The sequence below is a fragment of the Opisthorchis viverrini genome (assembly GCF_000715545.1).
Source record: "Opisthorchis viverrini unplaced genomic scaffold opera_v5_6, whole genome shotgun sequence".
NCBI lineage: Eukaryota > Metazoa > Platyhelminthes > Trematoda > Opisthorchiida > Opisthorchiidae > Opisthorchis > Opisthorchis viverrini.
In genome coordinates this window covers 4,843,487-4,859,526 of record NW_008751662.1, presented here as the reverse complement: position 1 = coordinate 4,859,526, position 16,040 = coordinate 4,843,487, and the positions used below count along the sequence as shown (strand labels likewise).

Here is a 16,040-nt window from a genome sequence, read left to right as displayed (position 1 = left end):
TCCCTCTCCCGTCCACCTTTACTCTTTTCTTCACAATAAGGCTTTCAAATAAGTCATGGTTGTACGTGAAGGAAGCATCGGTGTTGAACACTGATATCATGCTGTCGATGATGATGATGATGGCGCAATTCGACCTTGGCCAATGATGGATTGGGTCAGCTCGATGATGATGATGATGGCGCAAGTCGACCTTGGCCAATGATGGATCGGTTGGGTCAGCTTTACTATTGGTCAGATCAATGGCATAGTGGCCTGAAACTAGTTCATTAAGTTTCGTCAAGGGTATGAAAAATGAACAGGGTTTAGGAGACTCATCCACAGACCCCAAATTACTGTTAAAAACGTGTTATTTAGACCACTGCTCATGTGGATGGATATTAATATCGAAACTACACGTGATTGTTCAATAATATGGTATCCGGTTTTTCCATATATATTTTGAACTTTCATCAGTAGTCCTTAGCTTGTTCCAAGTTGTTCACCATTTGAATAGGTTTATTCGATTCCATTTACGGGGTGGTAGATGATATATCGAAGAGTTAGCATGTTTTCCATGCACTGTCCTAATACTCAGACAAGCTTCATGCTAACACCTGTTTCCGACTTGTTCACATGGTTTCACTAACTTCCATCCCCTCTGTGGCCTTTGCATGTGAGTGTGTAGCTTGACCAGCCCCAAATTCACGAGCCACTGTTGGTCGAAACAAACAAAACAACGGAACAACAAGCCACACTGCTTCATTCATGATCTAGAAATTGAAACTGGTATTTCGGAAAATAATATGTCTTTGTGTACTACTCATTTCAAGGTATTTAACATATAGTGCCACCTTGAAGTGTGCCAAGTGTTGCAGTGTGAATGGACATCAAGAGTTTGTGCGTAGTGGAAATTTGAATTTGGTGTGATTGGTCCCAATTATGAGGACAATATTTCGCAAGGAAGAGAAGGAGTGTAAGACTGACTGTTGGTCTAATAATAACAACTGTTCAACTGTAACACTCTTTCAGTGTCTAGCTGGCGTGCCGCCCAAAGAAAACACAGGGGCCGAGATGCTGCCATATTGCCCAAGCCTTGGCAGCAGCAGTTGAGGTACCCCGCGGTTGGCTTCGAAATACGGATCTATTGGTTCTTAAGTTCAGGCCTTATGCACTGAACTGTCTCAAGCTCATTGTTAGCCTTAATACAACTGCACTTTAAATGAGAAGCGGCGAGAAATTGCATTAGGGTATACGTTGTCAATGGTTCGGCGCACCTGACCTTTTGTTTTCAGTCGGTTTCGGGTATGCTTTCTTTTGATTTTTGTGCTCTCTCAAAAACAGTTGTCAAATAGTCCTAAAGTTGCATGAATGAGCTGTTTAGTATGGAAGGCGTTACGGAGAACCGCTAGAGGTGCACATATACAAGGGAATGTGATGAATAAGTTAGAATGGGAAAGAAAAATAGTCGGGTGGTCCGGTAGAATGATGCATTCTGTATACTGTTCTCTAAGAGTCACTGAATATCCCGTAAAGAAAGTGTTAAATGAAGAAACAAAAAATTGTTTTTTTTGAGAGAGAGAGAAAGGAAATGATCGTTAGTAATCTACTGTTCGAACGGAGTTGGTAATTGATTTGTAGTGAACATCGTCCGAAGTACTTGGATCTCGGAGAATCTGCAAGGGGTTGAGAAGGAATAAATTGCTTTTTTTCAGGGTGCATTCTTGATCAATAAACGTTTAGTGTAAAACTTGTTCGTTTCCGATTGCACATAATCGGGTGAATATTTTGAGTAAGTGTCTGGATTTAAAAAAGAATAATAATAATTGTTCAGCGGTAACATCCTTTCAGTGTCTAGCTGCCATGTCACCCAAAGGAAGTACAAGGGCTGAAATACTGGCGGGTTGCCCAATCCTAGACAGAAACAGTAGAGATGCCGAGCTGGGTTTAAGCCACGGACCTCCTGGTCTGTATGTTTGCACCTTAGTCACTGAGCTGCCACAAATTTGTTCAGTAGTGATGAGAGGCCTGAGGATGTTAAGTCCTATACTTAACTCCTATCCATGAGCGTCGCGACGCGTGTCTGAGGGAGGTGACTTCCTGGCCGCTGAATTATCATTACGATAGAACGACAAGTAGGAATTCAACGTCGATCCAACCGCTCAGGCCAAGTCCCACTGAACAACGAGTACCCTAAGCAAGGGAAATATTCGGTATTTTATTCCATTCGCCTAGTGCACAAATGCGGCCTATTATCGTGCGCTGTGGATAACATGAGTGCAAAATATGAATGTGTGTATAAAGCGATCGCTTTTTTATGTCTACTCTCGATCAAGAAGAAACGAGTATCAGTGCTGGGTGTCAATAAAGAGATTTCAACAGTTATTACTTAAAGATTCAAAGGTTGTGTGCATGCCGCCGGTTTCCAATGACCTTTCTTAAGTTGGCCATAACAGCTAGTCTGTTCGGCAGCTCCTCGGTTGTATCATGCCACTTCCGAAGCTGAATACCGTTTACCCGATTCGATCCACAACCACTATGAATTGTATAGGCGTTCCCCAGGCAGTCGGTAATGACAAATGGGTCTTGCAACCGACTGCCCAGCTTCCACGACTCCAGTTCCCTCCTTCTAGTATTCCGATGATTCTTCAATTTGATCATTTTGCCAACGAGTAATAGTCGTTACTTTCTACTCACCGTTTTCTGTCTTATCCTTTCCGCAACTCGGATATCCTATACAGGAGATGGTAACTGTCCATCAAATGAACTACCAGCCAATTTGCCGTAACCCTCAATGTGAGAAGAACGACAAAAGCTCCTGTGTGAGGGATTGTCAGCAGTAATTTGCACTTTGCATTGTTAGTGAAGCGAATTTTTACATTACATACAGAATATTGGCTTTGTAGTAGAGTCAACTGAGTGAAGCACACTTATAGTACCCTATCTGGTTTTTCTACTGCTGCCAGTTGTCCCAGCATCAATTGGATCGAAAAAGGAATGCCCAGGAACCTAAGGTATGTTCCCGTCTCCCGAATCGAGTTTTGCGAAAGATACTTATTAGGAAGACGAGCCAAGTGTTCTCGTTTATTTACACATCCTTGATATTTCCATTAACTTCGGACGCTGACCGATACACTACGTGAAAGTCGGGGCCAGAATACACCGTATCATAATTGTGCGAGGCTGATGAAAAATATTTCAAACGCTTCTTCCTGGGAAGACTCAACTACGGAAGCATTTTTGAAGGACCACATTAACAGAAACAGATCACACTAGAACCGGACACAAGCTTTTTTCGAGAGAAGTGTTCGAATGCAACTGAGGAATGGGGATTCATTACTTATATATTCCGGACTGCGGCACGACGGATGGCAGGACGCATTGGGCACAATTGCACTGTCATTTTATAAACACACCTTGGACATTATATTCTGGTTGACATAAGATCGGGCCCTAGAAATACTGGCGGACTGCCGAGAGAAAACGTACCTTCATTGGTTGGTTGATATTTGATGATTCTCGCAGGACAACCCGCGGAAGTGTATTTGAACGCCTGTGACGATCCTGTCAATCGCAGATAAAGAATGGCTGATTTTTTTGCTGCTAACAGCTGGGCACACTATCTCTTACCACCTCACAGAAACAACCACAGTACCGCTAATTATGAGGTTTTCTTTTAGAACATTTGACATAATAGTAACATGATATGGCGGCAAAAAAACAGAAATGATAGAGACAGATGTGAGTCAGTTTTTCCTGAGCCCGACAATCTGGATGGAGCTGAGAATCAGGCGCCTATACAGGTCGTTAACTAAAGATCTCAGGAATCTGGTAATCTGTTCAACAGCCTAATATCCTTTGAGGTTACTGCGGATATGCTTATTCTTAAAGAGGTGTGCTTCTCGAACACACAGAATATATGGATCGTTTTCAGTAGTAGATATGCGAGAATACGTTCTAAAAATTTGGTTCATCTTGGTCATCTACGTCCATTTTCCTATTGACCAAACAACTGACTGGATTTCACTTTCGTTGAATAATAAACATATTTATTTGTGTACGTTAGATATAACAGATCAGATCATAGGTCAGAGTTCGTAGGTGTTCCGAACCTTATAACAAATGTTAGGATTCAGACTGCCACTAGCCGTGAAGGCGACCGGAATCCAGGCATGTGAACTATAGCTCTAATGTAGGAACCGCCCAAAAACAGATTCCACTCCGAGAAACGGTCTGATATTGGCTAAACGTGCCAACCCCTAGATATGCTTATTGAATCTCTCATTGCAATACACCTGAGTTTCTACTTTTCAGAATTTTTCTGCGATTCTCATTAGGTGGAGCATCTGCATATGAAGCACTTTGTCCCCCATCGTTGTATCAGATTCCCATTACCTATCAATTGATGCCTCAAAGTTTCTTGAGACATCCGACCGACATTCGGCCGAGTTATTTCATCATATAAAGAACACTTACGGTTTTAAACGCAGCTTCATCGATACGGCATAGCTGATGTGTCGGTCACCTGTCACATCTTCTGCGTTCGGGGAAAATCGAGAAAATATACAATTTAGCTTCATTCCCGTATTCTCGTATCTCGGGATCGCTTGCCAGGCGATACAAATCTTATTAGGGTATCTTTGCAAGTTCGGATCACACGGGTGTATCTCAGAAATTTTGACTTGCGAAGGGCCAGTCAGTACCGGATGGTATGAACTGAATCAGCGCGATCAAATATGGGGAATACCTTGCATGGACGTTTGCAGGCTAAACCCATTGCTCATCGTTTGCCATTGGCTGAATGGTAGTTACTCCGGAGGTCCCAGTACTGAGAGAGACCCAAATCGGGACACCGAAAGTAGCAGCTCTTATCCGACCGGTTTTCAAATTCAGTCATGTGAAGAACGAGCTCAAATTAACATTATACCAGGTAATAAAAAATGATCGGGACTTCGATACTATTCTTGTTCTGGATGGCCTATGCGACTTACCGATGGATATGCCTCTGACCGCTGTTCACTTTCCCGTACCATGGATAGGAAGGCGTTGAAGTTATCCATCAAAATTTCATATTCTGTGTTAATCTTCTCCTGATATTTGCCCAAATCTTCCCTCGAGGCTCTGTATACCTAAGAAGAAGACGTTGAACATTTTTGGTAATTCTAAGGAGATTGCTTCAAAAGCAGGTATTGTCTACTGTTCTGGTAAGCGGTCCGAAAAAGTAAAACGCCATTCATCTCCAAAATATGTTATATGATGAATTATAGACCCTTGAAATTCTGGCTATACCTTTCCTAAGGAGAGATCGCGTGTTATCATTAATAAACGAGCGATCACTAATAAGTCAGCTGGTTAACTTTCTCGCTCTTGCCATAAGCCTTGCTTAACTTTAAATGTAACTTGAAGTCTCCTGTTTTCCCAAAACATTTTAGTTCTTCTCATCCCGGACCATTTGTTTGCAAGGCGCCTGGAACATACTTCTTTGGACTTTTATCCTTGGTCGTTGCCTGCAAGTTATCTGATAGACAGTCAATGGTGATGTGATTTTTTCAACTTGACGGGCTATCAAAATTGGTCGTACTGTCCAAGTTTGGAATTGCATTGTACGAATTCGCAGCTGGAGCTTCTCAAGACCGATGAAAACAGTGATGTTCAATTTGGTCTGTCTTAGGAGTATCATTACCAAACACGATTGCATGACTTATTACTGTTATCATAGTTTGTCCATGAGACACCTCAGTAAATGGGAAGGTGCCTGTTCTTTTTATTATGGAGAGAAATGTAGTATATAATGGGCTGAAATATAGCTGTAACAGTATAGATTCTACTCATCACAACTGGAAACCGTCACCGACCGTTGGGTGCGTTTCCAGTTCACCCGGAAATCTAGACAGCGGATTGCTCGTGAATGGTAAAGTAATTACGCTCCACAGTAATTCGCTTCAGGTTGATCTTGCTAGTGGTATCAGTGTTCTGGAAGATTCTTATTTACTTCGGGTTGGATGTCCGAGTAGACGCTGGCGGCTTCTTGATTCTCTAACTTAGTAGGAAGTATTGTTCCTACATCGGTCCACTAAAACATCCTATTCATTTTTAAAAAGACCATCCGACATCAAACTAGGTAATTCGAACAGCCCCTGCCTTGAATTGAAGTTTGTTTTGCACTCTCTGCACGAGGCTTGACACTGAGCTTGATGATAGATTGTAAAAAACCGTAATCTATCGGCTGCACATAACACCTTTTCAATTAGTCCTACGGATCATGAAACGCTGACTCCTTGTCTCAAGAACCGCACAAAACTGAAACATCAAACAATCATACGAATGTGGATACTTAGGCAAAATTACTGGTTTCCAGATGATAACAGCTGAGGGGTACATTGCCTCGTTTCGAAAATTTCCCAGTTTACTACTGAAGAGAATGTTAGTAGCACAGGTGGCATAGATGATTGTCGGTTTGTTCACTGAGGAGGGCTATTCGATTGCACTCTGCGCATGCGATGGTTATCAGTATTCATCTGGAAGCCCAACGCATGGGGTTGCCACTGGGCGGATATAAAAATACCCATGATTTCTTGTGAAATGGACCAAACATTTGAGGTTCAACCGGGACTGCATTATAACAGGATGGTTTGTAATAGCCAAATTTGTGATTTGGAACAAGGTGTGTTTTGGTAAAAAAAATAGCACATGGATCCTGGGTATTGCATACGTAATACACGAGGAACCCATCAAGCAACAGTGGACTCAGATATATTTTATTCGACGTGCACATCTATACTTGACAATACCTTGATTGCAATAAATGGAACTAAGTGACCTGTCAAGCGAACTGACCGCAGGATAATTCAATGTGAAGCGGGCAGAAATAACCCAGCAACTGCATTCAAATCAGTTTCAAAATTTCAACATTGGAGAGTGGACACAAAACAAAGTATAGTTTGTGAGCTGATCAAGGCTTACCTGTTCATATCCATTGGAAATTGTAGAAGCTTTTTCAAGAAGCCAAGATCTGCACTCTGCGATATGTTTGTTCACAACGTTCACGGCAGATTTCAACCTATTTTTCACATTGGCTATGGCATCTGTCACTTCATCAACCCTCTATAATGGTTAAAGAAAGCCAAAACTATGTGAATGTACGATAATATGGAGGATAAGGTATTCACGAACGTACTATCAAGGAGTGGTGTGCAAATTTTTCGAGGACTAGGTAGGCTAAACGGTTGGGCCACGAGTGTTCCGGCTGCAAACATTGGGATGTATGGGTGAACTGGCCTGATGTAGCCATGGGTTGATTTATCCACCACCACCCATGGACTAATGTGCTCGCAGACGTGGAACTGCTCATCCTGATTATTAGAGCATAGAAATGCTCGAAGACTGTCTTCGGAGACCGCTAAACGGTTGGGCCACGAGTGTTCCGGCTGCAAACATTGGGATGTATGGGTGAACTGGCCTGATGTAGCCATGGGTTGATTTATCCACCACCACCCATGGACTAATGTGCTCGCAGACGTGGAACTGCTCATCCTGATTATTAGAGCATAGAAATGCTCGACGACGAAATTTTATCGGTTTGACTGTCTGTCGGAGACCGACAAGCCACTTAGCCGAGATTTTTGGGATTCATTACCAAAACCCAGTTGTCCTTAAAAGACACCCTAAATGCGCAGATGAAGCCACTCTATGATGATAACAAAACACGACAATTATTTCTGCATTATGAAGAAAGCAGTAAGCAAGCACAGTTGAAAAGTGATAAGGCAGTGAAACACTATGAAACTCTGGCTAGTGGAAATAGAACCCCGTAAGGCACAAGAAAACATCGGAGGCATGATGTGCATCACAACCGTTTGCAAAATTTTGCGCTACTAACACATGACGAGTAGCGAGCAAACATTGCTGGCGTGCGAGTTTGTCCATAGGGAGGCTACAGTCGACGTATTTGTGGCACCACTAAGAGTGCTCCCATTGTTCAACTACTATAGACGTCCAGGAGCAAAGCTAGACGGTACCAACAGATTAAATCGATTTCTAAGTGATTCTAGCTGACTAGTCTGAGTCAGAGTATTAGTGAATTTTGATTAGCCCAAAATCATGGACCAAAGTTGTGGACCTTCATAAAACCCATCATCTGTGCATGCTGTGGAGGGTAGCCTTTAAACCCTAACCAAAATTCCACCTAGATATCACTCTGCTTCCGCCTGATGAGCTCTTTTGAGAATGGAATCTCTCTTGCTGGTATTCGTCCCAGGATCTGTCCATGCATTTTTTAAAACCGCACTGGGAGTCAGGACTAGTCTTGATCAGAGCCTTTACATTAACTTACGTGATCCAAATTTCCCAAAACCTCAGGATATCTGGTCTAAATCTGTAAAAACTGAATCTACCGAAAAAGTTCGCATTATCGAAGGAAGTTATCAGACTCGAAAGATCAACTGGACTGCTGTGTGCCATGACTGGCAGGAAATTAATGTCAATAGCAGTGGAACGTCCCCAAGGCTTACGATTGGCGATTTACATTTGAATATCAACAAGCAAATAAGAGCAGTCGAACCAGTACCACAGTTTCTAATATATGTTAAGACCCGATCCAGTGCAGTACAATTAACATAACATCTACACTGCGGAGAGAATAACACAGTCGTTTCGCCATTCTTTCGGACGTCCCGTTTATCAGTCGATTGTGTCTTGTTTCGTTGCACTGTTTAAGACAATCGAGTCAACCACGAATTTTAAAAGTTTCAACTGTATTCGGAAATATCGAATTAGCTTTTAAGTCTGCTTTTTTTTGGATAAGAAAGCTTACTAGGCTGTTTTATCTCTTTCCTGTACCTTAGGAACTAACTGGTCAAATATGAAATTGGGTTTTTGAGCAACAAAGAGATTCGGTTAATATATATTGTACGGTGTCCAGGTGGCCAGTCAGCCTATTTCGCTATCTGAAGTCTCATTGGTCGTGTCTGATATGCAAGAGAACCGCCTCTCTGATTGGTTAGTTTGCTGTACCGATGGTTGAACTGTGACGCGTACGGTTGCAGAATTACATGCAGTAGTGAGACAGTAATGCCTTCTTCCTGAGACTGTCTGATCAATAATCCTACTTTCAAACGTCGCTCTGTACATAACCACTGATTTGAAAATTTAGCTTCACTATCTACCTTAGACTTGCAAAAAAATAGAATCAAAAGAAAATGGGGAACATCCAATATTTTTCTGTTCCATTTGACGATAGACTCACATATCTGTTGTACTTTCGACGATCACTTTCAGCATCCATCAGAACGTGTCGGAGATTGGCTGTGTACTGGGAGGTTCCGTTAAATCTCTTGATTTCCTCGTGGACCCGTAGCAGCCTCTTAGGCGGATAAAAATTAGGCCCGAAGAAAAAAGAATATGAGGAATAAACGCGTGCCTCATTGTGTGAGTAGTTCACCGTTTCGATTATTACAAAGGTGAACACGGAAGAACACATACACTAGTACAATAAGAACCGTATTATTTGCTACGGAACACAGAAGTCAAATTGGCTTGTATTTTTGCCAGGGGAAATATAAATTAGATTTTGATCGAACTACACAGTGCAAATAAATTGAACGAACACTATTCATAAAGATGCTGAAACTGCTCGACACTCGATGACCGGGTTCATCTTTCTTGAGACTTATCGGGAAGGTGCCGCCCTTACATTTTCGTCAACCTTTTATAGAACACAAGAGCTGTTTAAAAGCTTTCAGCAGCCTTATAAGAAATGATCCTTTAAGAAAAAACATTTTTATTTTGAGAAAATACACTGCAAAACAATGCAACAGAGAGACAGAAAAGCAGACGGTTTTCCGACAACGTATAGGCTATCTGCAGTGATTCACTGGAGTGGTTTTGCTTGGTGCTTGATCTCCCGGGTGTGTACCAACTGTAGGCTCCTGAATGTTGTCACGGCACTTATAAGTATTGAAATCCCGGCAGTGAATCACAAGACAAACAATTTTTATTTTGTGTGTTCTTTCAGAATGTGATTTTTACTGAGGCGATAAATTCATGTGCCAAATATATGTTTCTAACCAGTCCAGATGAGTATCATAGTCAGCGTCCAACCTAGTGGAAAAAACTGGCTGAGGTCATTTGTAACAGATAAACAAAAGCTGTTGATGAAGGAAACTTTTCACGACCTGCTTCGCCCTTCTTGGGGCTCGTCAGGTAGGCTCAGTTGTAGAACATCATAAACGAGAGATTCAGTTGAGTCTCTCGTGAAAACCAAATGGATCTACAGATGAGTGTATTTCTCGAAAACAGTCCAATTTGAATTCAAGTAGAACATAAGGTTGCAGCAAAATCGAGGCCTGCGCCTACCTGATGAGCCCCAAGAAGGGCGAAACTGGTCGTGGGCTGTCGGAGAGTTTTTAGCAACATTGTGAGTAGTTTCCTTTGTGAAAATATACTGCAACATCTCGAATATCGTGCCGAGTCATAAGGCGGCCTGTGTGCAGCACAATCAGTTGTAGAATATCACAAACGAGAGATTCACTTAAGTCCCTCGTGAAAACCAAATTGATTTGCAAATGAGTGTATTTCTCGAAAAGCTGTTGATGCTTTACTGGTGGACGCTGCAATCCATACGCTTGGTGTAACTGATTGGCAAGTGATCAGCATGACATTAGTGTTCAACATTGATGCTTCGCTGCCTTGTGACCGTGATTTCTTTGAAATCTTCATTGTGAAGAAGAGAGTGAAGGTGGACATGAAAGGGACCTAGCGCTAACTTACTACAATCATTCTGAGGTAGCCACACCTCCAGACACACATTTAGGTAATCTGAATACAAATTGACAACGAGAACACCATAGACAATTATGGCGGAGCAAAACACAGTTACAAGTCGGAAGCGCTGGATGACTGCATTTCCCACTGATTGGTCACTCTCAAACTGGCCAATATGAGGAAGACGAAAGTTAGTCTACTTTTAACTGAAACTTCGGTATCAATGAATCAGCAAGAAAAGCTCGCAGGAAGGAGACCTTAAATGAATCAGCAAGAAAAGCTCGCAGGAAGAAGACCTTCGCTGTGGAGTTAGTTATTGGAAAATGCCAAGTGAACACGTACAGACCATTGGACAGGGAAGCAAAACACTCATACGCATTTGTTTACAAAAACTGAATATCCACATTCTCCCTGAACGCATCCTCGTGAACTTTCCTGGATACTCACTGAATGTTGCTCAGATCCAAGTAAATGCTACCAAGCGACTCCACAAAGTCCGTAATAGATCTGACTTTTCAAGAGACGGAAAGCGGATTTACGAGAAAACCTACTACTCACATGCCCTCCCATCAGTAGTATCACGGTTACACCAGTTTCCTCGCATGTTAGCTAAACTACTCTGAACTGTGGCTGAACTGTTGCTGCTTATCGCTCTCCTACTGATTTTGACTCCGTTTGGTTCAAAAACAAACTGTGGTGAAACAATGCTCTTTATGACATAGACGTTTCAAATATATACAGCCCAATTGAGGGAACACGTACTTTCTGTGATTTCGTTTGCTACGGACACTCTCCGACGAAAGGTGGACAAATGTTCTGCGCCGAAATCGGGTCTCTACTGAGAGGGCTGGTTATTGTATAAGAATTAACCTTTTTCCAAAAGTGATCGCTTTAGAGGGAGACTAATTGTTTTGGGGCAAAATACTTATTTTTAGACAATAAATTCTCCAAGGATAACCAACTATGAATGACCATTTTAACCGTCAACAATTGGATAAGCCGTTTGTATGACCTCATTCAGGGTACCCTTTGCATTAGATTATCTCACTAAACTTCGAAAACAGCATATTAGAGGTAAAAACTGCAAAACCGTGATTTGAAATTTTTTAGGTACCGGAAACTATCAATCTCTTCGCAAGATTCGTATCTAACTAGGTAAGTAAGGTGTAGAGATAAGTTTATCCAAGTGCATCTCCGACAGTAGCCAGTTTAATTTTGTAACCAAGATTTTTGTGTTGTTGCTCCCCTTCTTTGGTCCCAGGAGAAGCCTGAAGAGTGCTTGGAAAGTCTAAAAAGGAGGACAAAGTACCATTGTAATCTTGATGAACAATAAGCCATTTTATCTTGAATTAACTAGCTTGTGGGAGAGTTCTTTCAGGACCGAACTTTTTCGTATAGGATAAGTGAATCCAGAAGCTTGCTGTAGCCAAGGGGAGCTAGAACTGAGTTCACTTATCACGTTGGGAAGACATGTCGAATGTGACTGCGAATATGGTATGTGTGATCCTACCTCAAATGAGGAACGTAGATACCACTGGGAGATCTTGGACAGTTTTGGGGAAACCTTCAGGTTGGTGGCACAGTTTTTCAGTTCACCAACTAGTCCATCAACCCATAATTTAGTGGTGAATATTCTGAGGACATAATTCCAATCAGGCGAAAAAACACGATCGGTCAGTTAAGTTAAACTGAGGAACAGTTTAATTGATCACCAAAATCCACTATATTGGAATTGTCCAGAAGGTGCATCGTACACAAAATCACAAAATAAATTGAAATAAACGGGCCATGGAATATATAGTAGTATTACTTTAATGATGTTGCTTACAGAGTTGAGCTTGGAAGTGTCGAAGGCTTCACTTGCGTAGACTTCATACTTGATGTTGAACAATTCATACGTTTGCTCAGCAACGACTCTTTCGTAGAAGGCCACCTGATCATACAACTCTGACGGTGTCTGTGTTTAGAAACATGACAGACAACGATCAGTCTAGTGGTTTTGTCAGACAAACAGCAGGTGGTCTAAATAAATCACCGTATCCATCAAATCTAACGATCTCATAACATTTGGAGTGTTGCTGAAGTGCTTTGGATTTAAGAGTACTCTCACATTTCAAGTAAGAGCATACAGACCCACACCAGGCAACAGAACAAAAAAGCAATGTTACGGTTCAGAATTCAACTGTATGGAAAGGGGTTTAAGCATCTAATCCCGAGTATGTGGCGAGAACGTTTATACAGAGGTGAGAATTGAGAGGCCTCTGCTCAATGGTAAAATGTCCCCCCAAACCTTAAATATTTTGCATAATGATGTTTGAGTTTTAGAGCTGAAAGTGTTCAACTAAAAGGATTTTGCAACGCAAAGTACAGGCACTTGACTAAGGGATCTATAAACATCCAGTAAGCCCACTGAAAAAGAAAAACTCATTGAAGGTGATTGCACCTGATTTATATCTTAAGCCTCAGCCGGAACCTAACAATGGTTAGACAGTTTCAAACGTTATGAAACGCAGCTACCTCGTGATGATGTACGGAATCTTTATGCACCAACTCGGGGCTACTGGCTAGTTACAATTCTAGTTTGAGTAGAACGTCAACTGGTGTCACTGCACACTTACGAATGGTCATTCATATCGGAAACCAGATATATGGAGTTGGGTGGCTTGCATTCCCAGACAAATCGTACAACCGGTGGCCAGTAACTAGGCAAATCTTTTCAGGATTAGGAATCCGGCATGCATTCGGTAGGCAAAGATATTTGAATCTTACAAGGAAACTGCCAGAAGCGGTAATTGCTTAGCACGTCATGTCGGGCCGGATATTTAAGCAGAACGATGCATTTGGGATCGTGCAAAACATCAAGCGGTTCATCACCGAATAGCACAACTCGTCATCTACTACCAAGGCAAGCGCTGCCCACGCTAGAGTGGGCAGGCAAAGATATTTGAATCTTACAAGGAAATTGCCAGAAGCGGTAATTGTCGGGCCGGCATTTGAATGGTACATTTTTTGTACCTATTTTAATTTACTGGTGGTAATGGGGAATCTCAGCTAGCAAGTGAGTTCGATTCAGGACATTAGTCGATTTTAAATTTGGTAGAGTAGATTCTCTCTGAGATTTCTGGCCTAGGTTTATCTGTCTGAGAGCACAAATACAGCCGCTGCTATCTGAGCAGTTGAACGACAAATCATAACGAAAGTTCCATCGTAGCGCACTTGACCTAGTTAGGTAACCCTAATGAAAAAAATGCCCTCCAGGTAACTTACCGGGACGATAAGATCCAGTTCCCATGCTACTGGACGGTCTGCCTTCGGCAGAATCACCCTGAAAGGTCTAATGTGCAGTTTAGTAACGCGAAATTCCACACCAAGCAAAAGTGTACCCGGTGGCTGAAATAAGCAGAGATGCCACTGTCGAATGAACTGGTTGCCTGTATATCAAGTTTGTACCTTCGGAGGTGGTAATGTGCAGTGCATTTATAACGGTTGATGTATCAGTGCCAAAAGTTACTAAATACCACTACTAAATACTACTAACTAATACAAACCTATGTTGTGAATATTCACAAAAATGAACTGTATCCTGCTGTTTTTTCAAACATAAATAAGGTTGAAGAAATTTGTTCATCCGCCAATATAAATTCTTCTTACCACCTGTTGTGAATCAACACTCCTCGGTATCGAAGTTTGTTGTGTGGTCTGAGTGTAGGTTGTAGAATCTTCTCCTTGATGAGGTCTTACAATTGTGATTGTTCTCGTTCCCGTCGAGAACTCGTTGCGTGAACTTGTACTGCGCTGGCTGCCTCGTATCGCCTGATTGAATGACTCATCCGGTGTGGAGAAAAACTCCGACGTTGGGGAGACCGTGTGTGACGAAAACGGTGAGCCAGGGTTCAAGGTAGTTGAGGTAGAGCCAGGCACATCTGACTAAGAAAGTGAAAGCCGGAGTGTAACTGAGTGGAGTGACTAGTGAGTAATAAATAGCTAACACTTTTACGTGCCAAAAGTATTGCCTTTAGGTTCAGTTACAACTTAGACTCAGTAGGTTCCTACGCTCATCACACTGTATGAAACCTGAAAAAACTTAGGTTTTTCTGCTCTCTGCCAAAGGATCACGGAGCGCGAGTTAGGTCTCTGTTCTTAAAACTGACATGAGGAACCCTGGGCTGTAAACTCAACTTGCTATATGCTTCATCCAAGTCAAACATAGTCATCGCATGACTGTTGCCAAATACATTAACATTCCCACTCGTAAAATCTCCAAGAAGAACCTTTTAAATAGGAAAATATGATAAAACGAACAATCAGGTCATGAAGGAGGAACAGCTTGAATTTGCTGTTGTATTGGTGCCTGTAGACACACAAACATGTATTACTTTGTGAAAGTATACTAGAATATCTGGAATAGCATAGCAAACGAATTATGAGGCAGCCTTTGTGCAGCACACTCAGCTGAAGAAAACCATAAATTAAAGGTTCAGTTGAGTCTCTTGTGTAAAACAAATTTAACATGCAACTGAGTGTATTTGCCGAAATGTATTTCTAACGATTACGCAACAACTTACGAAGTGACGTTGTTTTTTTCTGGGACCGCTTCAGTAGCCGAAGAAATCTTCGAAAAGTGAAGCTTAAAAGCACCGCAATTTCTTTAGTAAAGCTGTGCGGCATCTGATTATTTCAGTATCTTGCAATGAACATATTAGGCCATAAATTAAAGAAATACGCTATGGACACCAATTCTCAACAGGTTTAAAAAGAACTCAGGTAAGTGAACTACCGATACCTGATCAAATTATAGTGTCGTAGCTCAAAATGTAAATACGGCTATTAGTCGGATAGGCGTTTAGCCAACCTAATTTGGCACTGAATACAGCGAGAAATAACAAGTGAGAACGGCAATGCGATTTTGTCCTTAGTTCTTCAGTCAAGCTCATCCCACTGATCGCTTATTCACATTAAGAAAAGAAAGTTGTGGCTTTGTGCAGTTTATGAGAATTTTTTACAGTAACCCCAATGTAAAGTAGTCAAAAATCTAATGGTAAGCTGAAAATTATTCACTGTGATCAGTTTAGGAGATACACTTGATTCTACTTCATCCAACACGTATGAACCCGTATTCGCGGCTAAGAAAAAAGTGAAGGCTTACGGCGTAACCTAAGATATTCCACACCAACAGTATCGCAAACATAGTGCAAAAATGATTCGCCTTTCTCCAAGTGTTTGCACCCTGACTTCTGGATTTTATTGGACGCAAACGTTTTTCGTGAGTAGGGGGCTTTGCTCATCCATGCGTGTTAGTGAAC

At 41.7% G+C, this 16,040-nt stretch overlaps 1 protein-coding gene across 1 annotated transcript in view; it reads right to left on the bottom strand.

Annotated features, from left to right (window-relative positions):
* Nucleotides 1-3,143: 3,143 nt before the first annotated feature.
* The window catches only part of T265_12605 (hypothetical protein), a gene marked incomplete at both ends in the record, with an annotated part of 33,988 nt that continues 21,091 nt past the window's right edge, over nucleotides 3,144-16,040 (bottom strand). The window contains 9 exon segments of the mRNA XM_009164526.1: nucleotides 3,144-3,248; nucleotides 3,466-3,540; nucleotides 4,968-5,105; nucleotides 6,940-7,080; nucleotides 9,221-9,335; nucleotides 10,248-10,417; nucleotides 10,425-10,559; nucleotides 12,566-12,694; nucleotides 14,389-14,550. Of these exon segments, the coding sequence (XP_009162790.1) occupies nucleotides 3,144-3,248; nucleotides 3,466-3,540; nucleotides 4,968-5,105; nucleotides 6,940-7,080; nucleotides 9,221-9,335; nucleotides 10,248-10,417; nucleotides 10,425-10,559; nucleotides 12,566-12,694; nucleotides 14,389-14,550 (1,170 nt within the window).